The sequence below is a fragment of the Suncus etruscus genome, chromosome 15, assembly GCF_024139225.1.
Source record: "Suncus etruscus isolate mSunEtr1 chromosome 15, mSunEtr1.pri.cur, whole genome shotgun sequence".
Lineage (NCBI taxonomy): Eukaryota > Metazoa > Chordata > Mammalia > Eulipotyphla > Soricidae > Suncus > Suncus etruscus.
In genome coordinates, this window is record NC_064862.1 from 30,626,967 (window position 1) to 30,644,441 (window position 17,475).

Genomic DNA, 17,475 nt, shown 5'->3' on the forward strand with positions numbered 1-17,475 from the left:
ATAGACCTAGGGTCGGAGTGATAGCATAGCAGTAAGGCCTTTGCCTTGCACACAGCCAACCCAGGACGTGCTCTGGTTTGATCCTAGCATCCTTATAGTCCTCCGAGTCTGCCAGGAGTTATTTCTGTGCTCAGAGCAAGGAGTAATACCTGAGCACTGCTGGGTGTGGCCCAAAACAACAACAACAACAACAACAACAACAACAACAAAATAGACCTGGCCATCATCGTTCTATTGGACTGTTTTATTCCGGCCTCTCAAGATCTTTTTTTTTTTTTTTTGGTTTTTGGGCCACACCCGGCATTGCTCAGGGGTTACTCCTGGCTGTCTGCTCAGAAATAGCTCCTGGCAGGCACAGGGGACCATATGGGACACCGGGATTCGAACCAACCACCTTAGGTTCTGGATCGGCTGCTTGCAAGGCAAACACCACTGTGCTATCTCTCCGGGCCCTCAAGATCTTAATCTGCAACTACGAAGGCCCAATTCTATGGCATTGGGAATCAATGAAGATATGTAATAATGGGCTTAGAAAGAGCTTTATGAGGATGGATAGTACAGTAGGTAGAGTCAATCCAGGTTTGATCCCTGGCACCATGTATGGTCCCGTAAGTACCACTAAGAGTGATTCCTGGGGCCAGAGAGATAGCATGGATGTAAGGCATTTGCCTAGCACGCATAAGGATGGCAGTTCGAATCCTGGCATCCCTATGGTCTCCCAAGCCTGCCAGGAGGAATTTCTGAGCGTAGAGCCAGGAGTAACCAGGAGTAACCCCTGAGCACTGCAGGGTGTGACCCAAAAACCAAATCCCCCCCAAAAAGAGTGATCCCTGAGCCCAGATCCAGTTGTAAGCCCTAGACCTAAGTACCACTGAATGTGTCCCAAATCATTCCCTGCCACCGGGGTGGGGTGGGGGTAGTTTTAATGACATCAAGCTGGCAGATTAAAGACAAACACATGCTCTCAAAGAAAACATCTTGCAGGTCACAAGAAGTGGTTTTTATTAAAAAACGAACAAGCAATACTAAACAACAAACAAACAAAAAAGGAAGGAAAGAAGGAAAGAAAGAGAGAGAAAGAGAGAGAAAGAAAGAGGAAGGAAGGGGGCCCGGAGAGATAGCACAGCGGCGTTTGCCTTGCAAGCAGCCGATCCAGGACCAAAGGTGGTTGGTTCGAATCCCGGTGTCCCATATGGTCCCCCGTGCCTGCCAGGAGCTATTTCTGAGCAGACAGCCAGGAGTAACCCCCTGAGCACTGCCGGGTGTGACCCATAAACCAAAAGAAAAAAAGAAGAAAGAAAGAAAGAAAAGAAAGAGAAAAGAAAGAAAGAAAGAAGAGAAAAGATAAAGAAAGAAAGAAAGAAAGGAGGGAGGAGGGAGGGGAGGGGAGGAGGGAGGGAGGGAGGGGGAGGGAGGGAGGGAGGGAGGGAGGGAGGAAGGAAGGAAGGAAGGAAGGAAGGAAGGAAGGAAGGAAGGAAGGAAAGGAAGGAAGGAAGGAAGGAAGGAAGGAAGGAAGGAAGGAGAAAAAGAAAATACAGACTGTTAAGACAGAAAACAGGACCAGTCATCACAGGCTGGGTGGTGCTTAGAGTAAGCAGGAATAGCCCAACTGCAATCCAGCCAATCCCGAGCCTGGCAAACCTCATCCATCCCTCTCTTCCCAAGTCAGTACCAAGGCAAGTAGAGCCCGCCTCCCAGCGTCCCTCCGCTGCCATGGCAAACCAAGTGTCATTTCCGGTGCGCGGGCCTGCTCCTTACGTCATTTCCAGCGCGGCGCCACAGGCACTTCCGTGTTCCGGTCGTGTGGGCTGCAGGGAAGTTGACTTGGGTTCCCTGTACCCGGGAAAGGTGAGCGAGTTTGGGGACCGGGAAAGGCAAGCGCGGTGGGAGTGGGATCGGAGGCGCAGGGCGGCGGACCAGCGTGGGTTTCCGTTCGGCTGACAGCTCTGGCGAGACCGCTCCGGGTCCCCAGAACCTGGCCATGGGCCATGTTGGGTACTGAGCCCCCCCCCCTCCCACCACCACCACTAGCACCGCCAGTGAAGTCTGGACAGCAGCAGGTGGAGAGAAGCCTGTTCCCAAACTTTCGAGCCCTGCCAGCTTTTAGGAAACCTTCATAGTCTCCACACCTCGTTGAAAGTCTCGGTCCTTCCTTTACCTTCTCAGATGGGAGCTTCCCACTACTAGGGCTTACTTAGCTCCTACTGGTCCTGCTGTTGCACCCCATTGTGGGATGGCAGGAACCTAGCTTTTGTTCTAATCAGAGCTCGGTGTTTTTATTTTATTTTTATAATATCTTTAAGCACTATGATGACAAACATGTTTGTAGTTGGGTTTCAGCTATAAACAAAGAACACCCCTCTTCATCTTCCCACCTTCAATGTGTGCCCCCCCCCCCCCATCTTCCTCCTCCTTGACCCCCTGCCTGTATTCAAGACAGGCATTCTGTTTCTCTCACTCACTACCATTGTTATGATAGTTGTCAGTGGAGTTATTTCTCTTAACTGAACTCACCATGCTTTGTGGTAAACTTCCTGTTATGGCCAGTCCTTCCAGCCCTATTCTCTATTGTCTCTGGGTGTTATTACAATTATGTCTTTTATTTTTTCTTAAATCCCATAGATGAGGAAGACTATCCTGTGTCTAACTCTCTCCCTCTTGACTTTTTTCACTCAGCATAATAGTTTCCATGTCTACCTATGTATAGGAAAATTTCATGACTTCACTTTTCCTGACGGCTGCATAGTATTCCATTATATGTACCCCAGTTTCTTTAGTCACTCATCTGTTGCTGGGCATCTAGGTTGTTTCCAGATTCTGGCTACTGTTATTATGTTAAAGCCCCACTCTGCCTTAGCAGAATCCCCCGCTACCAGTTCTGAGTTGGTGCATTTATGAATCCCAGAGAGAGCACGATAAATTTTATCACTCAGTTATGAAGAACTGAATTCCCTCTACCCATTAAGGTGGTATCCTTAATTGTTAGCAACAATTAAGTGAACAGTGAAAGTGGTTCACATATGCTGTTAGGGTGAGATATTTTAGGATGTGGACTAGGACAAGGAAATACATGCCAAAGAATCCCACAGATTATCAGGGCAAATCTTTTGTTCCACCTGTTTTAAAGACAGTGGGGTTTTTTTTGTTTGTTTGTTTGTTTGTTTGTTTTTTCGGTCACACCCATTTGACGCTCAGGAGTTACTCCTGGCTAAGTACTCAGAAATTGCCCCTGGCTTGGGGGGACCATATGGGACGCCTGGGGATCGAACCGTGGTCCTTCCTTGGCTAGCTCTTGCAAGGCAGCACCTTACCTCTAATGCCACCTCACCGGCCCCTAAAGACAGTGTTTTATAAGTACTTTTTTTTTTTTTTTATGGAAGATGGAAACACAAACAGGCCATTGTTTATTATTCCAGGTGGTGCTTAGGGGACCCAATGCAGTGCTAGTGACTGATCCTAGATCAGCTGGATGCAAGACAAGTGTTTTAACCCTAGCTCTATCACTTGGCCCCCAAGAAGAAAGTGGCACTGTCTTTTTAATTGAATGGGGGACATAATCCCTGTATGCTTTGAGTTTGGTCGAGATTCTGAGGGCTGCAAGGAGAGGGACTCATGAGGAGAGGGTGTCACCAGTTGCTGGACAATCTTATCACTGATGATGCTTTTCCCCACCTTTTCTTCAGGGACCCACCATGTCTCTGTCCCACTTGTACCGGGATGGGGAAGGCCATATTGATGAGGACGACGATGAGCGGGAGAACTTCGAGATCACTGACTGGGATCTGCAGAATGAGTTCAACCCCAACCGGCAGCGCCATTGGCAGACCAAGGAAGAGGCCACCTATGGCATCTGGGCAGAGCGAGACTCTGACGAAGAGAGGCCCAGCTTTGGAGGCAAACGGTATTGGCGGGCGGGGGGGCTGCTTACCCTTGCTTTGGGGAAGTGGGAGAAGACGGTGATGCTGTGCTACTATATGTATTTCATTCCTGCTCTTTCCAATCTCCCTTAGTGATGCCATCAGAGGTCCAATTTCTCCATAGATAGACCAGTGTGCTGCCTTTTCGCCGATTCATCCTTAACTGAGCAGTGATGTGCTTTAGAATTTGTGCTGTCAGCCTGGTACTTACCATCCAAGAACAGGACAATGGCCCAAGATAGTGCTTCCTGCCATGAATGCTCATAATGAATCTAGGAGCTGGGGCAGAGCCCAACTTGAAAATCTCATCTGTTCTGGAAGATGATGAGACAGTTGTCCCCTTAGCTGATTGAAAATAGATTGTAGGGGCCGAAGCGATATCATAGCGGAAAGGGCATTTGCCTTGCATGCAGTTGAACTGGGTTTGATCCCCAACATCCCATATGGTCCCCCTGAGCCTACCAGAGGTGAATCCTGAGTGCAGAGCCAGGAATGACCCCCGAGCACCACCGAGTGTAGCCCAAAAACACACACAAAGAAGAAAATTGATAGTATCTAGTTAGTGTGGTCGCAGTGGTTGGGAAGGAAAGGGTCTGGATGCCTTGGAGGCAGTGTCAGGGCAGAGCTGGAGGGAGCAGCATGGGAGAAAAGGTTCATAGGCCTGAGTTAGAGGAAGGAGGAGACACTGCATAGTCAGCTCTCAGTCCCTGTGCCAGGGTGCTTGGGATGGGGCCCAAACAGTGGTCCTGCAGAGGTGGGGCCTAGGCTGGGTGGTGGTAGGGAGCTGGCACCCAGACCCTGTGTCTTCTCCTCGGCATTACGACCTGTGTGCATTGGCCTCTCTTCCCTTCCCTACCATGGGTTTTTCTCCTCGTCCTTCCCTGAAGGCTCAGTCCTCAGAAGCTGAGAACACGGATAGAGATCAAAAACTGTCACACTCAGTTGTGTGGTCACAGGATCATCTGGGCAGCCAGCATTTGTCAACTTAAGTGCCAGCTGCTCCTGTTTTCTGACCCTTCTCATCTGTTCTCATTTACCTGTTGAGAAAAGAGACTTTGATCACTGTCCTGTTTCACAGATTAAGACACTAGACAAAAATCACACAGGCTGTGAGAATCTGGGCCTATCAGATTTAGATTTTGTGCTCTTTTTTTTGTTTGTTTGTTTTTGTTTTGGGGCCACACCCGGTGGTGCTCAGGGGTTACTCCTGGCTATGCACTCAGAAATCACTCTTATCTTGGGGGACCATATAGGGTGCTGGGGGATTGAACCGTGGTCCATCCTAGGTTAGCGCATGCAAGGCAAATGCCCTACTGCTTGTGTCACTGCTCCGGCCCCAGATTTTGTGCTCTTATGGAATTTTCATGTATCTTCCAGGGCAGAAAATTCTCTGAATTGTAATGTCCATCAGGATGTTTAATTACAGGACAGTCTCTTATAAAATAGAACAACACCACCACCACCCCCACCCCCCCCCCGCCCCCGATTTTGGACCACTCCTAGCAGTGCTTAGAACTTATTCCTGGCTCTGCACTCACTCCTGTCAGGCTCAAGGGACCATATATGATGCCACAGATCAAACCCAGGTCAACTGCATGAAGGACAAGGCACCCTGCCTGCTGTACTATTGCTCTGGATCCAAATATAGTAAAACTTATTTGGCTCTAGTACCAGGTTTTTTATTGGAATCTTTTTCTCTTTGATCTTTAAGTACAGTTAGAACATTTCTTCAAAAGAGAAATGAGGATAATGACTCTTCAGGTTATTTTTTTTAAGGGATTGGGGGGCCAATTATTCATTTGGCTAATTGGGAAGTTTAGGCCTAGACTTGATTTAGTGCTGTTATACAGTTTGGATTGAATTAGGGTTAGGGTTTGGATTAGGGTTCTGTCATATGCACAGTAAATGCCTTATCCACTGTGCTGTTGCTTTGGCCTTCACCTTCTGCTTTAAATACCCTACACCCTATCTCAATATATAAAAACTCTATACCTAATCTCTAACAAGAACACTAATTCAGGAGTGAACCGGCTTGATCCCTGGCACCACATGTGGTTTCCTTTTTTTGTTGTTGTTTTGGAGGCCACACTGGATGGTGCGTAGGGTGTATTCCTGGCTCTGCTCAAGGATCACTCTTGGTGGGGATCAGGGACCATATGGGGTGCCAAGACTCAAACCTAGTAAGGCAAGCTTGCTCCCCACTGTACTATTTCTCTACTGTGCTCCTCTTTTACAAAGGCCCCTTGAAGAAATGTTTGCACATTAGTGCTGCTCCAGTGGTGTGTGGGGTGACTTTTGTGGACCCCTTGGCCTGTGCTGTGTTTACCTGCAGGGCCCGAGACTATTCTGTACCAGTCAACTTCATCAGCGCTGGGCTCAAGAAAGGGGCAGCTGAGGAGGCCGAGTTGGAAGATTCTGATGAGGAAGAGAAGCCCGTTAAGCAGGATGACTTTCCAAAGGATTTTGGACCAAAGAAGTTGAAAACGGTAACTGCTTCCTAGCGGTCTTGTGAGCTGGTGATTCACCATGGCCCAGAGGTCCCCAGCAAATGCTATGTGGGCAGGGAGATGGGCTGCCCTACCCAGGATCTCTGTGGGTGGAAATAGACTGGTATCTCCTCTTTTTTCCGACACAGTGCTGGGAATCTTAGTTCAAAGGTGTTATGCTTAGTTTGTGATTCTGGGGATTGTCTCTACCAGCCTAACTTTGTCAACTTTTGGCGGGGGGCTGCTCAGGTATCACTCCTGGTAGCGCTCAGGGGACCATATGGGGTGCCCAGTATCGACCACGTGCTAGGCAAGCACCCTACCTATCTATCCACTGTGCTTTCACTCTCTTTTTTTTGGGGGGGGGGGTTGGTTTTTGGGTCACTCCTGGCAGCATTCAGGGGTTACTCCTGGCTCTACACTCAGAAATCGCTCCTGGCAGGCTTAGGAAACCATATGGGATGCCGGGATTTGAACCACCGTCCTTCTGCATGCAAGACAATGCCTTACCTCCATGCTATCTCTTTGGCCCCTGTGCTGTCACTCTTGACCCCCATGGTTGGTGTTTTCTTCCCTTCTCTCTACAACTGTGATCTGATTTTTCTTTTTTCAGGGCGGCAATTTTAAACCCAGCCAGAAAAGCTTCGCGGGTGGAACCAAGTCTTTCATGGACTTTGGCAGCTGGGAACGCCACACAAAGGGAATTGGGCAGAAGCTGCTGCAGAAGATGGGCTACGTCCCTGGCAGGGGCCTGGGCAAGAATGCACAAGGTTGGTTCTATTCCCTGTGCCCTATGCGGCGGAGGCAGAACTTCTTGCGGGGTCTCTCCATCATTCTCGGAACTGGGGAGTCATGTGCACAGGATCTCAGGCTTCATATGCCAGAACCCTGGGTTTGGTCCCCAGAACTGCATGGTACCCTGAGTGCTACTGGGAGCAACCCCCAAGCATCAAACTGAACATGGTTCTCTGGCACTGCTGGGTGGGACCCAAAAGCAACAAATATAAAAATAAAAAACCCAGGCCCGGAGAGATAGCACAGTGGCGTTTGCCTTGCAAGCAGCCCATCCAGGACCAAAGGTGGTTGGTTCGAATCCCGGTGTCCCATATGGTCCCCTGTGCCTGCCAGGAGCTATTTCTGAGCAGACAGCCAAGAGTAACCCCTGAGCACGGCCGGGTGTGGCCCAAAAACCAAACCAATAAATAAATAAAAAACCCATGAAAGTACTTTAAAGCTGAGGATGTAGCTCATTGTTGGAGCCTGGGCATGTCTGAGAGACTCAGGGTATGTATTTCCTGCCACCATTAGCAGAGTGTTCCAGACTTATTTGCCTGTTTCCTCCTTATCAGGAAAAAATATTACTCAGCATTCCCCCTGGAAATAGATGTTAAGTAAACAAAATGCCCTCCCAGCCATCTCCAGTGCTTCCAGAAGGCTTCTACTGCCTTCCCTTGATGATTCCAGCACCCCTAACCCCCTCAGCCAGTAGCAGTATTGGTGGAGATGGCCCTGCTCTTCAGCTACCCTTGACCAAAAGATAAGAAAGAGTTGGCCCAGGGCTGGAGCCATAGTACAGCAGGTAAGGCACTTGCCTTGCATGTACATGGACAACCTGGGTTTTGTTTGATCCCAGCAATTCATATGTTCCCTTGAGCAGTGCTAGGAATAATTCCTGATTATAGAACCAGGAGTTAGCCATGAGTACTGCCAGGTATGACTCAAAATTATAAACAAAAGAAGTGACTGATTTTTTTTTCATTTACTATATATATATATATATATATATATATATATGTGTGTGTGTGTGTATATATATATGTATGTATATATTTATAATGGATTTTTTTCATTTACTATATATATATTTATTTATAATGGATTTTTTTTCATTTACTATATATATATATATATATATTTATTTATTTATAATGGATATCTCCAGGTGGAAATGGGAATCAGTATTTAGAATGTGAATAGTGTCACTATCTGTTCCCTGGCAGCGTCAATACTCAGAAATGTCTCATTATGCTGGTCCAGGGTGGTACCTCCAGGGTAGGGCCCAGTGGCCAAAAGGACCAAGGCAGTAAGGCTGGCTGTTCTCAGGGCTTACCAGGCTCCTGCCTTGCTGGAACCTGACATCTCTGTTGTCTTCTGGCCTGTGCAGGTATCATTAACCCAATTGAAGCCAAACAGCGGAAGGGGAAGGGTGCAGTGGGGGCTTATGGCTCTGAACGCACCACCCAGTCCCTGCAGGACTTCCCTGTGGTCGACTCGGAAGAGGAAGCTGAGGAGGTAACCAGAGTTGGGGGCCTCGGGGCCAGTACCTGGGCTGCTGTAGGTGACTCTTAGTGGGTTCATTCATTTAGTCTGCTGCCTTCCTGGGGTTGTGTTGGAAGCTGAGGCTTCTGCAGGGAACAGAGTCAGGCCCTCTGATCAGAGACACAGTAGAAGGCCACCTCCTGGACTCAGTAACAGGAAGCACCAGATAGAAAGGATCTGGGTTCGGGGGCAGAGGGTTGGCACACTGGTCAGTGCAGTCAGGAAGATCCATCCGCTAGAAAGCTGCATCTCAGGCTATATCGAAGAGTCCCATAAGCCAGGTTGAGTGTCTCACAAGCCACTTGTGAATGATCCTGGGTTCTGGGCTCCTTTATTGTTGGGACTGACTCGTCTGATTCTTGTTGCAGGAGTTCCAGAAGGAGCTGAGCCAGTGGAGGAAAGATCCCAGCGGCAGCAAGAAGAAGCCCAAGTACTCGTACAAGACGGTAGAAGAGTTGAAAGCCAAGGGTAGGATCAGTAAGAAGCTCAGTGCCCCCCAAAAGGAGCTTTCTCAGGTCAAGGTAAGGCAGCTTCTGGCCTGGATTCAGCTGTGGCTCATTTTGAAATGTCCCTGAAGGGATGTGTATGTGCGTTTGGGTCGGGGGGAGGGTTTCAATCTAAGCCAGCTTGTTTTCCACCTGCTCTTCTCCCTCCCTGGTGGCACTCTCCCCCTCACTGCTCATATGCCCACTGACAGTCCTGCTTCTCAAACTCTGCTGGGCTTTTGGCCTGGCATCATGTTGCGAGTTCATGTGTTGGGCCAGTGGCCAGCATTCTTTTTTTTTTTTTTTTTTTTGGTTTTTGGGCCACAACCATTTGACGCTCAGGGGTTACTCCTGGCTATGCGCTCAGAAATCGCCCCTGGCTTGGGGGGACCATATGGGACGCCGGGGGATCGAACCGCGGTCCATCCTACGCTAGGGCTTGCAAGGTAGACACCTTACCTCTGTGTGGTGCCTGTGTCTGATGCTCCTCAGCATTGGCTTAGTTTGGGTTTGGAAAGACTGGTCCGTGAGTGTAGGAAGCTTCGTCTCACACCTCAGTGAGAGCTTGATTCTTAGAAGCACAGTCACCAGTTTAAGAAGACAAGGCTCTGGGCACTGGCCACATATTTGTTGCCATGACTGGAGGTGGCCTGCACACTCAGCTGCCTAGGGTCACACAGCAGCTTGCAGAGGCCCGAAACCTGGCTCCTGCGGTGGCCATGTGTGGATCCATATCTCACTGTGTACACTCGTATGTTATTCGTCAGAGTAAGTATTTCCTGGCTGTGGGCTGCCTGACTTTAATTTAGTAGCAGTGCCCCCCATGTACCTTTTTGTTTGTTTGTTTGTTTTTGTTTTTTCGGCCACACCCAGTGACGCTCAGGAGTCATTTCTGGCTATGCGCCCAGAAATCTCTCCTGGCTTGAGGGACCATATGGGACACTGGGGGATCGAACTGTGGTCCATCCTAGGCTAGCGCGCACAAGGCAGACACCTTACGGACTGCGTCACCACTCCTGTGTACCCTTTTTTTTTTTTTTGGTTGCTCACACATACCTGGCTATAGGTTACTACAATGTCCAGGATCAGACTGTTCTGCTAGGACCACCCTAGGCATGTTTAGGACACCAGAGAGTTGAACCTTTTTTTTGACTTTTTGGTTTTGGGGCCACACCCAGTGACTCTTCAGAGGTTATTCCTGGCTATGCACTCAGAAATTGCTTCTGGCTTAGGGGACCATATGGATGGGACACTGGGGGATCGAACCACAGTCCATCCTAGGTCAGCGTGTGCAAGGCAAATGCCCTACCGCTCGTGCACCACTGGCCCCAAAAGTCGAGTTTTTGACCATCTATTAGTCTCTGTTTCTTTAGTCCTCTGAAAAATACTCGCAGTGGTAGAGCACTTGCTTCACATGAAGTCTCAGGCCATGGGCACTATCTTGACATTGCAAAAATAAATCTTCCTTCTGTAGAGATTTAAAATGTCTGGATTGACCTAAGAGTGCCCTGGAGCCCGAAGGGGCCATCATCTTAATACTTTACCATCCAAGTTGATGCTAAGCAGTGCTGGGCCCTCTGGGGACTGTGCAGTGTCAGGAGGCAGACTTGGCCTTGTACGTGCAAGGCATGTACTTTGACCCCTGCGCCATTTATTTGACCTCCCCAAATATACATATCCTCCCTATATTTCAACACTGTAATATGCCTACTGTAAGATCTTCTGCCTAACGACACGTTTTCTCAGAATATATTGATTGTACCTGTGGAGGTTTTTTTTTGGGGGGGGTGGTTTGGATCACTTCTGGCATCTCTCGGGTGTGACTTCTGATTCTTCACTCAGAAATCGCCACTGGCAGGCTTGGGGATCATATAGGATGCTAGGAATCGAACCACCATCCTGGGTTGGCTGTGTACAAGGCTAATGCCCTACCGCTGTGCTATCTCTCCGGCCCCGTACCTGTGGTTTTGTACTTACTTTGGACTAGCATAGCAACTGCTTTTCTGTAGATCCCTTTGAGTTTTTATTTGAACTATGAATCCTATATTCAAATTTCATCCATTTTCTTTTGAAGTCTCCACCTAGGGCCTAGGGTTAGAGAGATAGTACAGTGGGTAGTACATTTGTCTTGCACATAGCCAGCTCAGTTTCTATCCCTGGGATCTCATGTGGTCCCCCAAGTCCCTTCAGGAATGATCCCTGAGTGTAGAGCCAGGAGCAAGCCCAGAATACCAGTGGATGTGGCCCCAAAACAAATGAAACACACGGAAAAAATCAGGAGAAGGTCTTGCCTCTGAGTGCTTTGTCCCCCAAATCTCCTCTAACTTAGCGCAGCTCTGGCCTCCCTCTGGGAGACCTTTGCCCATCTTCCACTCTGCCCAATTGGTGTTTACACATCTCTAGCTAGCATCTTGGGTGCCTTCCCGGCCTGTGGTGCCTGTGCGGCTCCGTACCAGCGTGCACTGACTGGCGGCCACTCTTGTATGTTCCAGGTCATCGACATGACGGGCCGTGAGCAGAAGATCTACTACAGCTACAGCCAGATCAGTCACAAGCACAATATGCCCGATGATGGGCTGCCCCTGCTGTCCCAGCAGTCCCCGCTGCCTGGCAAAGACACCAAGGCCCCGGGCTTCGCGCTGCCCGAGCTGGAGCACAACCTGCAGCTGCTCATCGACCTCACAGAGCAGGAGATCATCCAGAATGACCGGCAGCTGCAGTACGAGCGGGACATGGTGGTGAACCTGTCGCACGAGCTGGAGAAGATGGGCGAGGTGCTGGAACACGAGGAGCGAGTCATCTCCAACCTCAGCAAGGTGCTGGAACTGGTGGAGGCGTGCGAGCGCCGCCTGCAGCCGCACTGCAGCGACCCTCTGACGCTGGACGAATGTGCCCGCATCTTCGAGACCCTGCAGGACAAGTACTACGAGGAGTACCGCATGTCGGACCGCGTGGACCTGGCTGTGGCCATCGTCTACCCGCTCATGAAGGAGTACTTCAAGGAGTGGGACCCCCTCAAAGTGAGTCCTGTCGTCGGGACCCTGGGACCCATGCTTGCTTTCTGGGCAGAGGGGACAGGCCCTGCACCCTGCATCCTGCGCTCAGTGTTCACGCTGTCCCTTCCCCCCTCCCCCAGGACTGCACTTACGGCACAGAGATCATCTCCAAGTGGAAGCGCCTCCTGGAGAATGACCAGCTGCTATCCCACGGTGGCCAGGACCTCTCGGCTGATGCGTTCCACAGGTGCCTGCCCGGGGCTTTGCACACAAGGAGCCCCTGGAATTTCACTCTTTTCCATCCACACCTGTCCATTATGGGTGAATGCTCCTTGTGTGCAGTGCTGGGTAGATAAGAGGATATCAGGCACTACCTCCGGGCATAGCGACTGGTAAAGTCAGAGGGGATGAGGCAATGGCCTTGCAGCATGGCGCACAGACACAGGTTCAGAAGTTCCTATCGGCAAAGTCACTTTCAATGGGAGGCACGTGGATGGGGTGGCATTTAGGCTGTTGCTCTGGGTGAGGTGTGGGTTGCCTGGGCCCGGGCAGGAAAGCGCACAGTGCCTTGAAGGACCTTTGTGTGACTCCACTGCAACTCTGCCGGAGAATCCTAGTGGGCAGCCAGGACAGGCGGGCAGGGGCGGCTCAGTCCTGACCATCATGAGGATGTCTGCAGGCTACTTGGCTGGCCTTACTCTTCCCTTCTCAGGGCCTAGTATGTGGTGGGGTGCCCTGTGTGCCCAGAACCCATTAGGAACCTCAGTTCCCTGCTCTGGCCCCTGCAGGCTCATCTGGGAGGTCTGGATGCCTTTCGTGCGTAACATCGTCGCCCAGTGGCAACCCCGGAACTGCGAGCCAATGGTGGACTTCCTGGACAGCTGGGTGCGCATTGTGCCCGTGTGGGTCCTCGACAACATCCTGGACCAGCTCATCTTCCCCAAGCTGCAGAAGGAGGTGGGCACCAGGGCTCTGGGGAGTGGCTGACCTCGGCCACCCAGGGATGGTCTCAGAACTCCTTCACCTCAGTGCAGTACAAAGCGCCTAGTGGGATACGGGCTCATCTTTCCGGCCTGCCCTGGTCTGCCCATGTTCACTCTTGCCCTTTCTCTGTATTCCCCCAAAGTTGTTCTTTGGAGGAATTTTTTTTCTTTTCCTTTTTTCTTTTGAACTTTTTTTTTTAATTGAATGTTTCAGGGGAACGTGGGAAGCCTTTGTGTCAGTTCTTGGCCAACCAATCTCGAGGTTCAGTGTGAGGATTTGAGGGTCTGGTGCTGCTGCTGAACCCTGAAATACTGGGGCTGCAGGGCCACTTCAGCAGTGCCGAGGAATCGCACCAAGAGCAGCTACACGCTGGGCACACGCCCAGCCCCTGTACACTCTCTTTCTGATCCCAGAAACTTCTTTTCTTGATACAATTAGGTTTGTGGTCATTTGTGGTAGCACAAAGATGAGAGCACTTGTCTAGCATGTAGCTGTGGCTATGACACCAGTTTGAATCCTGGCACAGTGCATGGTCCCCTGAGCTCCACCAGTTATGGAGCCCTTCTCAAAAAAAAAAAAAAACAGAACTGTGCTACTCCTGCAATTAGGATGACTTTATGGTCATTAGTTGTTGGAGTCATGGTGTCTGGGGGAATGAAGTATGATGCACTTTCGTGGGATTGTGGCTGCTTCTCTGCATGCAGCATCCATAAAAGGGGCTGTGCCCCCACATGCAGGCACACTATTACCCATGTGCAGGGCCAGCAGAGTTTGGGACCCTCTTGCCATGAGCACTGTAGGGAGTCATGTGAGTGCTTTCTGGTCAACCCGCTCTTCCCCACTCCTACAGGTGGAAAACTGGAACCCGCTGACAGACACAGTCCCCATCCACTCCTGGATCCACCCGTGGCTCCCCCTGATGCAGGCACGCCTGGAGCCCCTGTACTCCCCCATCCGCAGCAAACTGTCCAGCGCCCTGCAAAAGTGGCACCCCAGCGACTCCTCTGCCAAGCTCATCCTGCAGCCCTGGAAAGACGTCTTCACCCCGGGCTCCTGGGAGGCTTTCATGATCAAGAACATTGTGCCCAAGCTGGGTAAGCTGCAGGGACTTGCCCAGGGCCAGTGAGGAAGGGAAGGCAGCAGCAGAACCAGCACTGTTGCAGTTGAGTGCCAGGCAAGCTCCCGATCTCACCAGGAGTGGGGCCACCTGTGCACTAAGGCAGAATGGAATCGAAACTAAGATCCTTCTGCAGCGGCCGGCAGGCTGCCAGGGCTTCTAGATGGGTGGCACTCATGCTTGGCTTCCTACTTGGTCTCAGTCACTTGGCTGTCCACAATGATTTGTTTGGTTCTCAGTGTACTGGTGCTTTCTAGGCTAGGGGAACAGGCTCCTTTGATTTATTTTTATTTCATTGTTTTTGCGCCACACCTGGTAGAGCTCAGCGCTGACTCCTGACTTTGCTCTCAGGGATCACTCCTGGTAGGCTCAGGATTGTTGGGGATCAAAACCAGGTTTATGACTTAAAAGACAAACACTCTGCTTGAGCCCCTAATTTGTATTTATTTAATCACTGTGAACTATAAAATTACAGATTTATTCACGATTGGGATTCAGGAATATAATGACCTCCCTCCCTTCACCAGTATCTACTTCCTCCGCCAAAGTCCTGTCTCCCCCCAGGTCCCCAGCCTGCCTCTATGGCAGACATTTCTTCCTTTCTCTGTTGGGCTCTGGGTCCGCAGCACTGTTACTGAGAGGGTATAATCCAGAGTGACCCTTCCTTCATCATTGCCGGAGTGGTCCCCTCCCTGACCTGTCCATCCTCCCCCACATTGCCATGACTTCTAGTAAGAGCTGGTTCTGTAGTCTTCATTTTTGTGGGTGTTAGTTATTCCCCCGCTATGTTTTATTCCCTGCATGAGTGATTCTTTTCTACCTGTACCTCCCCCCTGACCTTTTCCTCAGCACCATACAGTTAGTTCCCTTTAAGGAGGTCCCAAGTGGAGTTTCAGAGGGGCTGTTAGAAGCAGGCTGGAGACAGCGCCGGTGTGGGAGGCCTTTGTGCCATGCATGCCTCAGGCTCAGCTCCAGCTCAGATCTGCTTTTCTTGCAGGGATGTGCCTGGGGGAGCTGGTCATCAACCCGCACCAGCAGCATATGGATGCTTTCTACTGGGTCATGGACTGGGAAGGCATGATCTCTGTCTCAAGCCTGGTGGGGCTGCTGGAAAAGCATTTCTTCCCCAAGTGGCTTCAGGTGGGCTTCATTTGGGCTTGGTTATGTGGGGAGCATACCTGGGGCGGGGTCACCTAATTTCCCCAAGGGGGTCTGCCTCCCCTGGAGTCCTTACCAAGGAGGTGAGACTGCTACTGCTCGCCAAGACTGTTCCCCAGGAGGAAGGAGGGCAGTGCCGACCTCAGCAGCAGCCGAGCACTGGGCAGGCATCCATGCAGGCCTGTTAGCATGGAGTGTATGGGACTAGAACTCAGCACTGCAGGTAGACTTTGGGGTCAGGAGTGTGGTGTCCCTGTCACACATTGCTGCAAGGGTGCGGCAGGTTCCGCTCTGCAGTGACCCTGGCAGGGGCTGCAGCTCAAAGGACAAGGAGGTACAATGAGAGTTTTGTACCTGCTTGTCGTTACCATGACTCCAGGTTTGTGGGGGGTGTTATTGGGAGGTGGTGGGGGTTTGAAGGCCACCCCCTGAGGTGCACAGGGTTTACTCTAGGCTCAGGGTACTGTATGCAGCACCGGGAATTGAACCAGGGTTGGCATGTGCAGGGCGGGGCCTTAACCACTAAACTATCTCTGGCCCACTGAGCTCTGTACTTTTCCCACTGGGCAGGTGTTGTGCTCTTGGCTCAGCAACAGCCCCAACTATGAGGAGATCACCAAGTGGTACCTGGGCTGGAAATCCATGTTTTCGGACCAAGTGCTGGCCCACCCGTCCATCAAGGACAAGTTCAATGAAGCCCTGGATATCATGAACCGGGCAGTATCCTCCAATGTGGGTAAGTGAGGGCACAGATGACAGAATCTGTGAGCAGGATCCGCCGCCGCCCAGTCATCTGTGATGGGGACCGACACCTCTTTCTCGCTGAACTGAACCAGCCTGCTAGAATCACTGTGGGTCTCCTGCCTGTGTCACTGCTCTGTGGGGCCAGTTTCAGGGTTCATTGTGGGACCATTCATTCACCTAGTATAGAATTGCTTTCTCATTCAAACACTTCATAGATTTTTTTTTGGCCCTCAAACACTTCATGGCTTTTAACCTGTAGCTGTTCCCCCATGAGCCAGTGAGACCTGCTGCTTGGTTGGCAGGAGACCTGGAGGCATTGAGTTAGTGGCTGCACAGTCCTCAAGTACCTTTGTAGAGAGAGTCCAGGTCAGAGCAGCTCTCTCAGCTCAGTGGGGCCCAGAGAACTCAGGCTCACATGTCTAATTCCAGAGTCTTTCTTAGGCCAGTCCCTGAGACCCGATTTCATAGGTTTACGTAAGTACTCACTGCCTGACAGGACCTTCTCTGTGGCATTTCTACACTTTGCTCAGCTACTCGCCCATCCCAGACCCATTCCTTACCTCCTAGCCCCTCTCCAGCCCCTGATGGAATTTTCAAGAGTCAGGAGGGGAAGCTATAGCTACTGTGAACCCAGGCTGGTTGCTTACTGGCCCCTCAAAAGTTGCCAAGCAGCAGCTGACCAAGCAGGTCTGAATGAGCTGTGGCTACTGCTGAGGGCTGCAGTTTTCAGTCCACACAGCCTGAGCCCAGCAGATGGTTCACTGCTGCTATAGACTTAACAAGTCCCCTGCTGCCTTGGGAACAACCCAGCAGTCTTTAGGCAGCCATGCAGAGGTCTGGGCCAAGTCTGCCATCTGTTCCGGGGTGTCAGGACCCCTCTCACCCCTGCCCTGCTTTCCCTTAGGTGCTTACATGCAGCCCGGAGCCCGGGAGAACATCGCTTACCTCACCCACACGGAGCGGAGGAAGGACTTCCAGTATGAGGCCATGCAGGAGCGGCGCGAGGCTGAGAACATGGCCCAGAGGGGCATCGGTGTGGCCGCCAGCTCCGTGCCCATGAACTTCAAGGACCTCATCGAGACCAAGGCCGAGGAGCACAACATTGTCTTCATGCCTGTCATCGGCAAGCGCCACGAAGGGAAACAGCTATACAACCTTCAGGCCGCATCGTCATCATAACATCGACCGTGGCGTGGTCTTCGTCCAGGGCGAGAAGACTTGGGTGCGCCACTTCCCTGCAGAGCCTCATCGACTATGGCCAAGTAGGCC

The 17,475-nt window shown here is 51.0% G+C and overlaps 1 protein-coding gene across 1 annotated transcript; it reads left to right on the top strand.

The window, feature by feature from the left end:
• Positions 1 to 1,781: 1,781 nt before the first annotated feature.
• Positions 1,782 to 17,385, top strand: TFIP11 (tuftelin interacting protein 11). The gene is made up of 13 exons (XM_049788782.1): positions 1,782 to 1,848; positions 3,684 to 3,901; positions 6,250 to 6,403; positions 7,017 to 7,173; positions 8,568 to 8,695; positions 9,091 to 9,243; positions 11,700 to 12,227; positions 12,344 to 12,450; positions 12,992 to 13,160; positions 14,038 to 14,281; positions 15,302 to 15,444; positions 16,033 to 16,198; positions 17,111 to 17,385. Exons 2-13 carry the CDS (start codon positions 3,693 to 3,695, stop codon positions 17,383 to 17,385), a joined length of 2,433 nt encoding a protein of 810 aa, XP_049644739.1. The 5' UTR covers positions 1,782 to 1,848; positions 3,684 to 3,692.
• Positions 17,386 to 17,475: the final 90 nt, after the last annotated feature.

Excerpts from the sequence above, each read along its gene's own strand:
- TFIP11 (XM_049788782.1), top strand. The coding sequence starts at position 3,693 with ATGTCTCTGTCCCACTTGTACCGGGATGGGGAAGGCCATATTGATGAG. Across the intron at positions 13,161-14,037 it reads TCCCCAAGCTGCAGAAGGAG|GTGGAAAACTGGAACCCGCT; the intron begins GTGGGCACCAGG and ends CCACTCCTACAG. Across the intron at positions 16,199-17,110 it reads GGCAGTATCCTCCAATGTGG|GTGCTTACATGCAGCCCGGA; the intron begins GTAAGTGAGGGC and ends GCTTTCCCTTAG.